The 15,908-nt window shown below is 46.3% G+C and overlaps 1 protein-coding gene across 7 annotated transcripts in view; it reads left to right on the forward strand.

The window, feature by feature from the left end:
* Positions 1-15,908, forward strand: part of RPRD1A (regulation of nuclear pre-mRNA domain containing 1A) — an 80,580-nt gene that overhangs the window by 54,874 nt on the left and 9,798 nt on the right. For all 7 annotated transcript variants that reach the window (XM_053261722.1, XM_053261715.1, XM_053261716.1 and 4 more), the window contains one exon: positions 194-369. In XM_053261722.1, the coding sequence (XP_053117697.1) occupies positions 194-369 (176 nt within the window). The remainder of the gene's footprint in view (positions 1-193; positions 370-15,908) is intronic.

Consider the following 15,908-nt stretch of genomic DNA (forward strand, 5'->3'; position numbering starts at 1 on the left):
GCAGCAAGATCTCAACAGACAATGGTTCTCTGCTGCTCAAGGCAAAGGGAGGGGGCAAGGCCAGCTCAACAAACTCCCGGCTCAGGCACGAGAGATTCTGATGGTAAAAGAACAGACCCCAGCCTCTCAGCAAGCCCCCCAATGATCCTCCTTTTAATCTGGTGGATTAAGAATATTTTTCTTTACTTTTCAGATAAAGAATCAGGAGAACAACTTTCCAAAATGGTAGATGACGCATGTATGTTGCTGGCGGATTACAATGGCAGGTTGGCAGCTGAAATAGATGACAGGAAACAGCTGACCCGGATGTTGTCAGATTTTCTGCGATGCCAGAAAGAAGTCCTCACAGAGAAAGAGCAAACATTGGAAGTGCGTAACTTTGTTGTGTAGTATTATTCTCTGGCTTTTCTTTACTAAAATGCTTTATTGTGTTTAAACTTCTTCTCCACAGTGTACATATTAGATCTATTTTCTCCCGTTTTCCCTTTCCAATCGGTGAACAGGAAGACCTTTCTCACTTTAACTGGTATGCATCCATATTTTTGTAGTATCCTAATCCCTCCTAGGTTTTGGGTTTGTGCACACTTCATGAAAGCTTTTTTTTTTTTTTTTTAATACAATATAATGCTTAATATTACCAGGCATCTTCGGGGCATATATATTTAACAATTTGGAATATGATCAACTTCTCACTTCCTTAAATCAATCTGCATAAGCAAATTTTTGGAAAATTAAGCTGGATACATGTTTGTGAATCTGATAAGGGACTACTGTACTTTTGAGAGTTTCATAGCTCAATGAAGCAGGTTGACAGAAAGAAAATATTTAGTTTCCTATCCCAGAAGTGTATAAATATTCTAACACATATTCTAGCACTCCTGGATGACAGCTTCACATGTTCCATTTTTTATTGACAATGTTTAAGATTAAATAAATGAATGCTGCCTAAAGGAAGATGGGCTGTAATCCTCATCCGGAACACAGGAAGCTGCCATATACTGAGTCAGACCATTGGTCTATCTAGCTCAGTATTGTCTACACAGACTGGCAGCAGCTTTCCAAGGATGCAGGCAGGAATCTCTCCCAGCCCTATCTTGGAGAAGCCAGGGAGGGAACTTGAAACCTGCTCTTCCCAGAGCAGCTCCACCTCCTGGGGGGAATATCTTCTGTATGCTTCTTCATAAAAATCTCTTAACTTGCATCTTTCAAGTTTTCATCTATAAGACTGAAGATTTAAAGTAAGTGTGTGTGGGGGGGGTATCACTTGTTTTCTGTACAGGATAGCAAAGATAAGTCAGCCTTTTTGTCTTGGAAAAACAGGAAATGGCATTCTTAGTTATGATAGCTGACAAAATGCCATGGTATAAAAATGCTAAGAAGCCAAGATTATTTATTAAGGCTCCTCTAACCTTCATGAGGGTAAGTAGTGTTTTATGGTTTTGTAGAACTTCTTTAACCTCTATCTAGCTTCTGTTTCAGGTGAGGAATGTGGACGTCATCTTCTAATGGTGGTGCCTTCCATTAGTAATACATCCTGCTAAAAATAAAGTTCAAAATAAAAATCTTTGTTTTGTCTCCTGTTTTTGATAATGGAAGAAACTTGCTTGCAACTGTTTCAGAGACTTTTTGATCATGTTTTGCCAGGTGGCAAGCATCACCTAAGCAAAATGGAATATCTAAAGCTGGCTTGTTCAACTTAGGCCCCCCAGCTGTTTTTGAACTACAACTCCCATAATCCCCAGCCACAGTGGCCAATAGTCAGGGATTATGGAAGCTGTAGGCCAACATCTTCAGGAGGGCCAAAGTTGAGCAGCCCTGATCTAAAGTACAACTGGACATTCAGTATTCAAATTTATATAAATGTCTTTTTTTTTTTTAAACTTATTCAAAAAAACCTATTCCTCAGGCACTCCTGATAGGCTGGACTTTTTGGAGTTACAATGTTCAATGTGTTTAGATTTGAGTCTTAAGCAGAATTTTCAGCTTCTCTCATTGCTTGCTTCAGGCCCTATTTAATGTGATCAATTGAGGTGATAAGTATTCCATGTGATGACCTTGCCTTGGTTGATAAGTACCGACCTTGCCTCGGTTGATCAGTGATAATCATAAGAATGCAAGAACAGCACAGCACTGACAATCCATCTAGTTCAGCATTCTGTTATCAGTTATGGACAGGCTCTGGGAAATTCATAAGGAGGGCAACATATATCCTCCTCTTTGTTCCCAACATCTGATATTTAAAGGTACATTGCCTTTGGACTTAGAGCTTCCATTTACTTGACCTAGTTAACAGCCACTGATATTCATCTAATGTAGCTACATCAATTCATCTATTTCTTTTTAGGGCTGTCGCCACACCTTGTAATACTGAATTACATAAGTTATTACACATTGTGCATAAAAGTAAAAGGCAGAAGTGTGCTTCCCTAACCAGAAGTTGCATCATGTCATGTACTCAAGCTTTTTTGCAGTTCTTGCCATTATATGGCTCTATGAATTAGTCCTTAGTTGCATGTCACAAGTCACCACTGATTTTTCCAAGTTTGGATCCATTGTGGTGTGTGTACCTGGAATGACAAGAATGATCTAACTGATAGGTGCTTGCAATTGCAAACCCTTACAATTTGTCATGGTCACAATCCAATGTAGGTATGCATGCCCATTGAAATTTGAGTATATCCACACCAATGGTTGGCTAAACTCAACAGTGTCTCAGATTGCAGCCAGTTTACATTGTTCATAGAATTCAAATAGGAACCGTTGAGAATTGGATTGTGTCATGTGTGAATAGCAAGTTGAATTGTTAGATTGTGCCACGTGTGTATAGCAGCTGTGAAATCATTCTTGCACAGCTTAAACCTGTGGGAAAGGATTTTAATGTCCATCATGCAAGGGCATGGAGAAACACTGGGGTGGGGATGCATCTCTGTATATAGCCAGTTCATTGGGTCATTTAGTGAAGACTGGGCCACCCATGTCAGACTTGTGGACCAATTTTTACTACCTCCACATTGATATACATGGGTAGGACCTACTTTGGACCCCTTGTGATCCCAAAGTATTATTTATTTATTTTGTGGAATGTAGCTTGTCTTTTACAATCTTGATTATTTTGACATGTTTGTTCCATTCTTAAAAGAATGTATTGGGGAAACTATTGTGATATGGGTCACCTTAAGTGGTGCATCAGGGAAATGCTTGACTAACAAGTAGAAGGTTGCCATTTCAAATCCCCGCTGGTACTATATCGGACAACAGCAATATAGGAAGATGCTGAAAGGCATCATCTCATACTGCGTGGGAGGAGGCAATGGTAAACCCCTTCTGTATTCTACCAAAAGAGTCGAAATCGACTTGACAGCACACTTTACCTTTATTATGGTTTGGGCTGAACCTACCCCTGATCCACTCCTGCTCCACTCCTGAAGACAAGTTGGCCCCTTGCTCTGCCCTAGTGTCCTAGGGCTGGTGGGTTTTCTTGATATCAATGTCTGGAGATCCTAGTGTCAGTCGTGTGAAGCAGATCATTTGTATAGATTGAAACCACTTTATAGTATTGCATAGAACTTCATAGGCGTCATTGAAAACTGAGCCAATGCCTCTCTGCATCCCAGATGCATAGCACTGTCCTGAGTTCCATTTCTTAGTCATGACAGTGTGACAGATCTGGCTAATATACATAAGACATTAGAAAATGAACATAATTGATGGAACCTATATATCTTTGAAACCCTATTGTTGGAGGGAATGGATGAGTGAAGAGCATGCAGTTTCATTTCGCACTCTCATAGCATCCCTGTGACTGGTGCAGCTACCATCAAGAGTGCTTGGCAGTTTTGCCCCCAGTGTACTATTGACTCCCAAGAGCAGCATTTTGTGTGGAAAAAACATAAATGAAGACTAGCCATTCAGTTATAGAGTAAGGGGCTACACTTGGGCAGCATTGGGGTGGGGACGAAATCAGCTGATGATCTCAATGTCTGGCATAAGAATTGGGTCTTGCCCCAGGGATGTGGATGAATTGATTTGGATTCGAATTGATTCAGTTCCATTGAACAGAGTGAAGATTCATTCAAATTGATTCAAATTCACCCAAATTCAAATTGAATTCAGGCAGATTTGCTCAGATTCACCCCAATTTGATTCAAATTTGTGTGGATTCGAATCAATTTGAACGAATCTCCACTCTGTTCACTGGTTCCAAATTGAATTGATTTGAATTCTATTTGAATCAATTCATGCAAATCTCAAGCACATCCCTATTTGCCGCCTTTCAACTGTGTCTCAGCTTTTAGCCAGTTTACTTTGTTATGTAGAATTCAAATTAGAACTGTTGAGAACTGAACCAGATATTTGGATTTCTCAGATTTTAAAATTGTATTGGTTTTTACAATATCTTAACAATCCAATTACATTTAATTAAGTAAATGTTGACTTCCCGCTTACCAGTCTGCATGGTTCATATTGGCTATACAAATCTACCATTGCTATAATAATTCAAAACACATATACTCCACATTGCAAACTCGATTTTACCCTACCCAACCTGCTGCTGTTACTAAATTTCAAACCCTGCTGAAAGGTCCATATTGGAAAAATAGTTCTTTAAGTTAAAAAAAAATGGCTCCCAATCTTCTTTGAAACATTCCAAGTTTTCATCCCTTATGAGTGCTGTAAGTTTTGCCATCTCAGCGTATTCCAAAATTTTTATCAACCAATCTTCTTTTGAGGGCATTTTATTATCTTTCCATTTGTGCGCATATACTATTCTAGCCGCCGTGGTTGCATACATTAAAAATGTTACGTTTCTTCTGGAGAATTCACCTTGCGTTATCCCCAGCAGGAAGGATTCTGGCCTCTTAGGAAATGTCATTTAAAAAATTTTCTTCAACTCATTATATATCATATCCCAAAAGGCCTTAGCCTTCCTGCATGACCACCACATATGAAAAAAGGTTCCGTCACATTGTCCACATTTCCAACATTTGTTTGGAACATTTTTATACATTAATGCTAAAAAGGTTTGTGTCAAATACCACCTATACATCATCTTATAATTTCTTTTGAAGTATAACATGCAGTGAACTTTAAATCAGTTTTCCCTAATTTTTCCCAAGCTACCATATCTATATTATATTATTTGGATTTCTCTAAATTGGGATCAGTTTCGTAAAGTGACAACCATGGAAACTGCCTTTTAAAATATATATAATTTTCTATAGAAAACATATTATTGTGTATATTATATAACTATCATATCATATTGTGTATATTATATAACTATCATATCATATATGATAGTTCTAGCAGATAAGTATAGGTTGAGCATGAATGAGAGGGTGAATGAATTTTTGAGAACTTTCATTTTGCCAAAACCAGCTGGTGTATATGATAGATCATAAGAACAGCCCTGCTGGATCAGGCCCAAGACCCACCTAGTCCAGCATCCTGTTTGGAAGCCACAGGCAGAAGTTGAGGACATACCCTATCTCCTGCTGTTACTCCCGTGCAACTGGTACTCAGAGGCATCCTGCCTTTGAGGCTGGAGGTGGCCCACAGCCTTCCAACTAGTAGCCATTGATAGACCTCTCCTCCATAAAGTTATCCGAACCCTCCTTAAAGCCATCCAGGTTGTTGGCTGTCACCACATCTTGTGGCAGAGAATTCCACAAGTGGTTTATGTGTTGTGTGAAAAAGTATTTCCATCCTAGATTTCCTAGTCCTAGATTTCCTGGCAATCAATTTCATGGGATGACCCCTGGTTCTAGTGTTATGTGAGAGGGAGAATAATTTCTCTCTATCCACTTTCTCCACACCATGTCTCCCCGCAGTCATCTTTTTTCTAAACTAAAAAGCCCCGGGTGTTGTAGTCTTGCCTCATAAGAAAGGTGCTCTAGGCCCCTGGTCATCTTGGTTGCCCTCTTCTGCACCTTTTCCAATTCTACAATGTCCTTTTTGAGATGTGGTGACCAGAATTGTACGCATTACTCCAGGTGTGGCCGCACCATAGTTCTGTATAAGGGCATTATAATATTAGCAGTTTTATTTTCAGTCCCCTTCCTAATGATCCCTAGCATGGAATTGGCCTTTTTTACAGCTGCTGCACATTGAGTTGACACTTTGAACGAACTGTCCACCATGTCCCCAAGATCCCTCTCCTGGTGAGTCACCGACAGCTCAGATCCCAATATGACTACTTCAAGTGACGTGATCATGTGACTACTTTTTCTGCTTTTTTGGAATATTGTGGTCAGCCGGGGGCATTCAGACTAGCACACCATCAATAGCAATTTCTTCCATGAGCGCAATGATCTCTTCTGCTGATGGAGCACCCCACTATAAGAGGTGTGGGTTAGTGATGTGCAAACCGGCTTGACTTCAAGCCAGTTCAACATTGAGCTGGTTCAGTTTGATAGTCCAGGGCGGAACTGAACCACCCCCTGTTCAGTCCAAAACCCACCCACCCCCGACTGTTCGGACCAAGCACCCCCCTACTGTTCAGAGATTCGTGGACTTTTCCCCCCATAAGAAACATTTTTTATGTTACTTGTTCCCTCTGGGGGAGTTGTTGGAGGTGGACGGGGATCAGTGGAGGTTCCCCCTCCCTCCTCCGGTCTTCCTTGCATCCCAAACTGGCCTGGGTCACGCAGAGGCCTATTGCAGGCATGGTGGCCTCCAAATGGCCACTGCGCCAGAGAGGGAGGGCCCAAACAGGCTGAAAAGCCCAGTTTTGGTTGCAAGGAATGCTGGCGGGGGGAAGGGGAACCTCCGTGGACACAAATACCCCGTCGCCTCCAACAACTCCCCCGGAGGGAGTAGGTGACATCAGCGAACCGAGGGGGGGGGTCCGAGGGGGTGCTGACTGAACTGCCCCAGATTGGTTCGAGAATTACTGATGTGAGGGATCTGCAGAACATTCCGACTTGAAACAGGCCATTTTGAGTGTTCCAAGCTTGGGACAGAATGCCCTTCCCAAAATGCCTATTCCAAGTCAGAATGTGTTTGGAGTGTTCCAAGTGCCATTTTGGACTCCAAAATAGTGCTGTCCTGGCCTCTGCACACAAGCAGCAGCCATTTGTGTTGTTAGCACCACCATGCAAATGGCTGCAGCATATGCACAATGCCAGAAGAGCATTTTGGAGTCGAAAATGGCACTCTGGACATTTTGAGTGTTCCGAGCTCATTTCATCAGGGCAAGTGGCTTGACCAGTTGTTCCAACTTAACATTCCAGGCATTTACGTTCCATTCTGAACAAATATTCTGTGCACATCCCTACTGAGGGCCTGCCTATGTTTACTTCTCCCTATGTATAAATGTAAAACACTTAAAATATTTTACCTTGTAGGCACTTTTGACAGAAAGAAGCTTTATCAAATTCAATGTCCAGTGACCACAATTTATAAACTGGTGCCGAACAGGTGGGTTGTTTCCCACCCCCATGTTGTCCCTGGCCTAAAAACCATAGGTTAGGATTCAAAAAGCTACATCACTTTTAAAAGGCATGCACAGTGATATGTTTATTTTTCTTTGAACAGCACCCCCCAGTGTTTCCCCCCAAACTCTTTTAAAAAGTGATTTGCCATATGGCATGGTGGCCTGTGTTGTTGTTGTTTTTTAAAGTCCAAGTACCTTTGGAGGTATGCACATGTCATTATATATAGTTGAATGCTGGCCACAAGAGGAAGCAATGCTTATGGTTGGCATACCCCCTCTTCTTGTACTGGGGAATAGGGATGTGCACGGAACCTTGGCGCTCCTTTTCTGGAGTGCCACCCCATTCAGCGTCGTACCAGAAATGGCTGGCGCATGTGTGCATAATGTGTGCATGCACGCCAGCCACTTCTGGTATTACACTGACTGGGGCGGCAAGAAGGTACTCAGCCACCCCGCATCATCGGTTTTGGCAGCAACAGCAGCGTGGGAGGTAAGGACACCCTCCCCGTGCCTTAAAGCAACCACCTCCATTTCCCTGGAGTGCCCAGAACCAGTTCCGTGCACATCCCTACTGGGGAAGTCATCCTGTTTTAACAAGGGAAAGGGTAGATAAGTCATCCTTATTGTGAGTGGCTGGCCTTCACTCTAACATGCATAGAGAGGGAGCAGGGAGGAATAGCATGCTAAGGATAGCAAGTGAGACATTGCCTGACTTGCTTTCACAGATGCAGATTTGCAACTACTGATTTTGCTAGTAATGGAGAAGGTCAAGGCTGGATACTGAATCCTCTCAAAACCCTACTGAAAAAAATCTTGCTGTTGCCCATGTACTTCACAACCATGATGGCTAGAAACATGCTAGGAAGGCTGAAATTTTTAGGAAGCTGAATTCTGGGCCAAGTACCACAGCATTTGCTGTGCTCCCATGAAATTACAGCACAACACACAGCTCTGCCTGTGTCACCCTTTCAAATATTCAGTATGGCCCTTTTCTCGTAGAGTTGGAATATCCTTTGAAGGTCTTCTAGTTCAGTCCTCTGCTGGGTGGAGATTAGCAGATGGCTGTCCAGCCTCTGTTTGAAAGCCTCTAGTGAAGGAGAGCCTATCACTGCACAAGGCAAACTATTCCACTGTAAAGCAACTCTTGCAGTTATGAGGTTCTTCATAATGTCTAGCATAAAACTGCTTCTGTGAAGCTCAACCCAGTGGTTCTAGTCCTGCCCTCAGGAACAACCGAGAATAAGTCTGCTCAATCCTTATTGACAAGGAGATTTTCAGATGTTTTACTGAAATCAAGATACACTGGGCAATATCTAGGGATGTGTGGAACCGGTTCTATTCTAACCCAGTTCTAACTGGGTAGGTTTGAGCATTTTTAACTCAAATTGGACCCCCCCCCTCCAAGGGGAGTTGTCCGGAGTTTGAACCAAACCGATCCCGGTTCAAATGGAATCAGTTCAGCAGTTTGAGGGGGTTCAAGCAAAGGGAGAAACCCTGCCTTTAAAATATTTCTGTTGGCTGTGGTGGTGAGAGGGCACCTTAACGGTGGCGGCAGCAGCAGCTCCTTTTAACTCTGAACCAGGTCTGGCACTCCAGTGTGGCACGGTTCCACCCTCCATGCATGCGTGGAGGCCATTTGCATGACTTCTGAGCATGCAAAGAGGCCAATTGTGTCATTATGCAAATTTACGTCATCATGCAAATGTCCTCCATGCGTGCACGGAGGCTGGAATCTGGCTGCTCTTGACCCGGTCCAGAGTTGAGAGAAGCCACTGCCGGCACTGGTGGTAATGTGCCCTCTCACTGGCCACCATTAGAAGTATTCTGAAGGCAGGGTTTGCTTGTAAAGGTCCCCTTTGCTTGTAAAGAGTAATCCTCCCCGGATCCTCCTTTACAAGCATGCCCCTCGAATCGATTTGAACCTGTTCTATACCAGTCCAACACAGTTCAACCATCAATGCAGAGGGGTGGTTCAAATCAAACAGGCTCGTGGACTGGCAGTCTGGTTAGACATTATTGTTTAACATTATTATTGATCTGCCTTTAACAGTATTATTGATAAATCTTTAGTATTGATAAATCCTTTAAATTCCCCCCCCCCCCAAAAAAAAAAAAACCTTCCAAGCTCAAATCAGGGGCAACTAGAAATTGTCTGAGCAACAGGGTGCATGGCAGTTTTTTTCTCCCCTTCACAGCTTGGGCAGAGAGAGTTTCCAATCTTTAATGTAAATTAAAATATCCAGCATCTCCAGGAAATAGGATTCCAAGATACATAATCTCTCAGGAGCCGGGGTGTGCTAAATATCCTGATCAGGTAAATATCCAGTCTAACAAGATTCCGCCCCCCATCGAATGTTTAGTCTGAATTCGCTATCCAGGGATGTCCTAAGACATTCCCTATTCAAATATGCCCAGTTTGTTTGGTCAGAAACATTAACAGCCATTCCAGGAGTAGTTAGTACCTCCTAGGGTGAATTTTGAACAGAAAGGTGAAGAAAGAACAGAATTTTGAACAGAAAGGTAGCTACACTCACTTCCCCCCATTATCCAGCTTCATCTTACTGACCACAAAGAGTCAGCTCAACAAATTTAGGACAAGTATCCCTTTGGGCTGTGACAAGCCACTTTTTTCTCTGTCTTATCTTGGATCACTTAAGCTATTCTCCCAACCTTTGCCTGAATCTCTATGTGAAGAGCATTTTATTCTATAGCTGATCCAAGAAATTAACAAGCTTCTTTCTCTTGTAAGTTAGATGTGTTATCCACTAAGCATGTGTGTGATTGTGTTCTACTTGTACACAAAAGTCTGTGCAGAAGCTAAAAGGCAGCCTTTCCGCCTGCCCAAGAATTAGTAGTTTGAACAAAGCATCTGAAGCAACAGACTGATTATTTTCTTTCTTTGATCTCTGTTCCAAATCTGTCTGTTTAGCTATCACACACTGGCTGCATTTGCACATAAAGCAAAACTGGAGGTTGATGAATCTGCGGTTTTTTTCAAACCCAAGAATTTTTCAAACCATGAATGTTTGAAAGTTTGGCAGTCAGGGCTGTGTGCCCTTTCCTCCTTGGCCACCAAGGCCATATCCCAAGCAGCCGCCTGCCGCTCATGTCATCTGACTGAGGGCAGTGCATCAGTACGCCATCCAGGTGGCCACCATTGGCCACTATCCCCAAGGGGGCATGTCAATTGCACTCTGGCTGTTCTGGCTTTGCTGGCCAGCTTCATTGGACTGATGACCCATTCCTCACTGTATTCCTTGCTATAAATCTGCAGCAGAGCATTGAATTGTGCACTAATTCTTTGATAGACAGGACTGTAGGGGGTGCATCCACATGGGGGGGGGTTGGGGAGGGACCAGTTGTCAAGGATATGCTTTATTCTTTAAACCCCTAGCCATTCAACTGGATGCGGGTGGTGTTTGTGGGGGGAGCCTACTTGCCATTCTCCTCTCCATGCTTGCCAACTTCCCCTCCCTCCTCACCCTCCGGTTTCTGATCCTAAGGATCCATGGATTGACACATCTGGTTCATTAAAAGCAAGCTCTACGTGCACCATGTGCCCTCAGCGCCATCCATTCAGTAGGCGTTGTGGTGTGGGATGGGGGGTTCTATGTCCTCCCCTGCTGCATCCAACCACCTAAACCACACATCGCCCATCGCACCACTGGCCAGGTCTTAGGGGAAAACAGTGTATTTGCATTTTGGGAAAAACACACAGGTACATTAAAGACTTCAACTTTTAAAAATATCAATACACTGGCAGCCTTTTAATTTGTGTGGCGGGGACAGGTGTTTCCAATCTCTGATCCTGCTTATGCCATAGCTGTGAGCAATGGCCATGTGCTACCATCACTGAGTTTAAGAGCAGCGCACTCTTCCAGCACCACGCAACTGACCGCCTTGGCGATGAACCAGAGGGAGATGCTCCCAGGTGTGTCTTGCAAAGGCACACTCCCTGCTGCTGCCAACAATCCTCATGAGCGGAGCCTGCTGCTGCCAACACTCCCTGCTGCTGCCAACAATCCTCATGGGGATCTGCTGGCACAGTATCCTCGTCACCAGTGAGCACCCCTCTGCCACTGCTCTCATCCTCTGGATGTGTGGGCAGGTCCATGTGCTTTTCAGGCTGGATGTCTCCCCTGGACTAACATATGTTGTGCAGAATGCAGCAGGCCTCAATCACCTTTGGCACTAGATCCTCCTCAACATCCAGCAAGGTGTAGAGGGGATGCCACCGGGCCTTCACCACCACCCCACCCCCGACACCTGCTCAGCCACGATTCTCATGCTGCTGTGCCTGAAGTTGAAGTTCTTCTCCATGGCACCTCTGGGTGTGCAGTATCCATGGTCACCTCTTGGTGACCATCCATTCCTGGAGGCTGTATCCCTGGTCCTCTAATATCACCAGCTTCACTCATCACCCACCCACCTCCATGGGTTTATCCAGGTACCAGCGCACAGCTTTGAGGCAAGTGGAGAGGCCAGAAAATTGTCATGTCATGGCTTCTACCCAACACCCTGGCGTAGATGCCCATGAACTGCCCTGTAAAGTCTTATCTTTGCAGGGTCATTGTGTATTAGTACTTCTTCCTGTAGTACTCGTTGTGGTGTTGGGGGTGCTAAAATCTCCATGGGGGTGTCTAGCCACCCAGTGATGCTCAGTAATCCCTTCTGCAGGAATCCCTACATCGCCCACACGGATCACATCCTCCAGGAACATTTCCACCAGCCGGTTCACCATTTCCTTGACTATCTTGCAGACAGTCGATGTGCCAGCCAGCCACAAATAGGTTGCTCAGTGCCAGGCAGTTGCAATTTGAGGCCAGCTTGTAAACTGTTATGGTGAGCCGCTTGCGTGCTAGTACCTCACGGCGCATCATAGTGTCCTGCTGGTGGAGCATGGGCTCCATCTTGCTTGCCAGAAAGTCAAAGGCCCCACAAGACATCCTGAAGCTGCCCTGGAAATGCTCATTATCCCACTCAACCATGTCCTCCATAGATCTCCAGGTGTTGTACCTTGGCAGCACCCAGCTCCTTTTCATTGTCCAGTCTTCCTGTAGGACGTGGGAAGCAGCGGAGAGGGCTGCCGCACGTCTCTGGGCTGTTTTGATGATTTGATTGCACACAATCAGCCCGTCGAATCTCCTGGAGACACAAAGGATCTTTCTGCCTCATCATGGGCACCTGCTGCTCCCATGGGCCCCTAATGCCCACAGCAAGCACCTTCTTTGCTGGGCTCAGTGCCTTGCTTCCTCCTCCTTGGTTCTCAGGACCATCTCCATTGTGCTGTGGACTGCGATGCTGGGTGCTGTGCCCACCATAGCAAAACTATTCCTCTCTTGCTGGCAGAGAGGTTGGGTGATAGTGCATGCCCATATGGGAGCTCAAATTGCACATGCCGCCCGCTTGGGGCATCCAGGGGGTTGGTAGTGGGCAGGACTGCCCACCCACCTACCTCACACAGTAGCCAAAAGGCAATGTTCCAGAAAGGGAGGGAACTTCCATTCTTTGTGCCCTGTCCGAGGCATGGTTTCGGCCAGCTTTTTGTGGTGCCAGCCCTCCTCCCACTTCATGCCCTTTAGGCTCGTGGACATGGCCCAATTTGGGCGACTTCCTGCACACTCACCTAGGTTCTTTGAGGAATCCAACCCAGCTATGTTGGAATGTCTGTGGTCCCCCTCTTTCCCACACAGCCAAATATCCAAGCCAATTAATTCCCTCCTTGCCAGGGGAGTGTGTGCAACCTTGACAGGAAGCAAGAGCAAACCTGTGTTTTTTGTGGGGTCTAAAGTTCCTATAAGTGCCTTCTAAACATACTGCAAAGCAAGGTGGGATGCAGCAATGCTCACTAAGTGGTATCCACCTGTGCAAGAGCACACAGATTATGGTTGAGTGGCAAGCCTATGTGCAGGACCAGTGACTTGCGCATGAGCATCACCTCCAGTCTCCCCAGTCTTTGCCTCTGTGCAGCCCAAGCATGAGTGTAGGTTTGCACCATTCCATTGCATGTGCCCTTTTTTTGAGCAGGTGGGAGCAGTGCATTTCTGGATGTGCACTTGGACCCCCTTTGCAATCAGGCTCCTGGTTTGGGGTGTCATATGGTGGAAGAACCTTGTCTTGCTTGGGGCCTTTCATGGTGGCCACTGTGGGGCTGCACCAGAAGGCTCTTCTCCCAGTTGCCTGGGATCCTGGGGTGTCTGCTGTTGTGGGGCTGGCACGGGGCAATATGCTCAGCATGCACGGGGTGCTGGCTTGCTGCCCAGACATGCCCACGGCTGACTGGCCCTCTATGTGGACCCACATGGGGAAGTCTTAAGGCTGGCTGTCTTGGGTGTGGATGGCAAAGGCCCACCCTGCGGAACCCTAAAGGTTCCTTGCAGTGGAGCAGGGGGTATCCAGGCCTGTGGGTGCTCCCAGCAGGGCAACAAAGAACTGTCCCTGCACACCTTGAAATGCTAAAGTGGCTTGGAAGGTGCAGGCAGGTAGGCTGCTGGCATCAGCAGCTGAAGTTGGTAGAGCAGCTGTTGTGTGGGAAAGGGTGGCAGCTGGTTGGTGATTCTAGATATAGAGTCAGCTGTGGCGCAGCGGGGAAATGCTTGACTAACAAGCAGAAGGTAGCCTGCTTGAATCCCCAATGCTACTATATTGGGCAGCAGCGATAGAGGAAGATGCTGAAAGGCATCATCTCATACTGCGCAGGAGTAGGCAATGGTAAACCCCTCCTGTATTCTACCAAAGACAACCACAGGGCTCTGTGGGCACCAGGAGCCGAAATGGACTTGACGACATACTTTACCTTTATGTGTTCTAAGTAGGCAGTGTGCCGCTCAATCCTCCTCTCAGCTGCTGCAGCAGGCCACTCCATAGCACCCACCACTTCCCTCACAATGCAGTCTGAGACCTCTTCGTAGACATGCACTGTGTGCTCAGACACCTGTTCATAGGCCCACACTGTCTGAGCTGTGGCATCTTGCAAGACCCGCCTGTCTTCCTCGTGCCTTTCCTCTCTCTTTGGTCCATTTTATGGCAGCAACAAGTAGGTGGCTTGTGAGCAATAAGCATACTGCATGATCAGGTTCTTGGCAAGCTGGTGGTGGTTCACACACCTCTTGTTGCATCATTGGGCCACATGCCCTGCACTGGTCCAAAGTTAGATCTGCTATTTTCCCTTTCCATACCCCCTCCCTGCAGCATTGGAGGAAGTACTTGCAAGACCTGTTGTGCCAGTGGACCAGCCAGATCCTGCCCTGTGCAGGCCACTGACCAATGCAGAGCATGTGGCCCAACTATGCAACAGGAGGTGTGTGAACCACCACCAGCTTGCCAAGAACCTGATGAGTGCCTCAGAAACGTCAGTATGTAGGCCTTGGTACTGGGGGCTGCCAGTTCCAAGTCCTATACCATGCAGGAGCTCCTGCTCCTGCAGGGAGACCTAGCTGTCCTCGTTGAAGAGGTGGGATGGGATCAGTAGGTGCAGGTCCCCTATCTGGGTTTCATCGTTGTCATCAGCAGAGTTGATGGCATACAGACCTGATTGTAGGGACTGTCCAGCTTCATCCATGAACCGCACCAGCATGGGATCTCCATTACCCTGCTTTCCTTCGAGGTTTTCCCAGGCCTTGGCATACGTGTGTGCTGTGGGGCAGTAGTTGGTGCATGTGAGGGCCCTGGGGAAATGGAGCTTGCAGCCACCTCTGGCACCCTGGAGAGTGTCGCAGGCATGGAGCGCTGGAAAGGCACTGCAGTTGTTGTCAGTAGACCACCAGGCTGGGCAGAGGAGGATGCAGTCCTGAAAGAAGGGGTGGCGTGCAGTCACTCCAGGACCCAGGAGCAGCTAGGGACCTTGACTGCCAGAGAAGAAAAAGTTGGGATGGATGAACGGGGTCCATGGAAGTAGCGTTTGTTTGTGCAGGGGCAGTTGAGGTGGTGGCCAGTGCTGTAGGAGCAGTGGTTGTGGTGGCTGAATGTTGAACGTGCCTGCTTACCCTCTGGACAGTAGCATTGGTGGCCATCTGGCTAGCCCTTGGTCTCCTCCCTGGTACTGGGTAGCCAGTCCCTGCTGTTGCCCTTGGGGTGATGTTCTCCCTGTCCTGTAGGATGGATGCCAGCATGTTGTCCTGGGCTCCACACCAGAGAGCTTGCTGTGCAAGGTCACCTCTTTACATTTCTTTTTGAGGTACTGCAGTCTCTCCTTGCACTGGTTGGCAATGCGCTGGTATCTGCGGAGGGACATCTGCTGGGAGATGCAGCCATAGGTGGCCTCATTGTGTAACTGGTTCTGGAGATGAGCCTGCACACAATTCCACTAAACACCCCAGTCTCCACATCCATCCAAAGCTTGGCATGGGCTTTTCTCAAAGCATTCCCAGCTTCTGCTCCCCATGGCATTGGTGGTGTTGGTGCCATCAGTTGATGGTGTGGCAGCAGAAGAGGGCTAGGACTGCATGGCTGTTGGGAGCACCAAAGCATCTGG

This window comes from Hemicordylus capensis, chromosome 6 (genome assembly GCF_027244095.1).
Source record: "Hemicordylus capensis ecotype Gifberg chromosome 6, rHemCap1.1.pri, whole genome shotgun sequence".
In the NCBI taxonomy this organism is placed as follows: Eukaryota; Metazoa; Chordata; class Lepidosauria; order Squamata; family Cordylidae; genus Hemicordylus; species Hemicordylus capensis.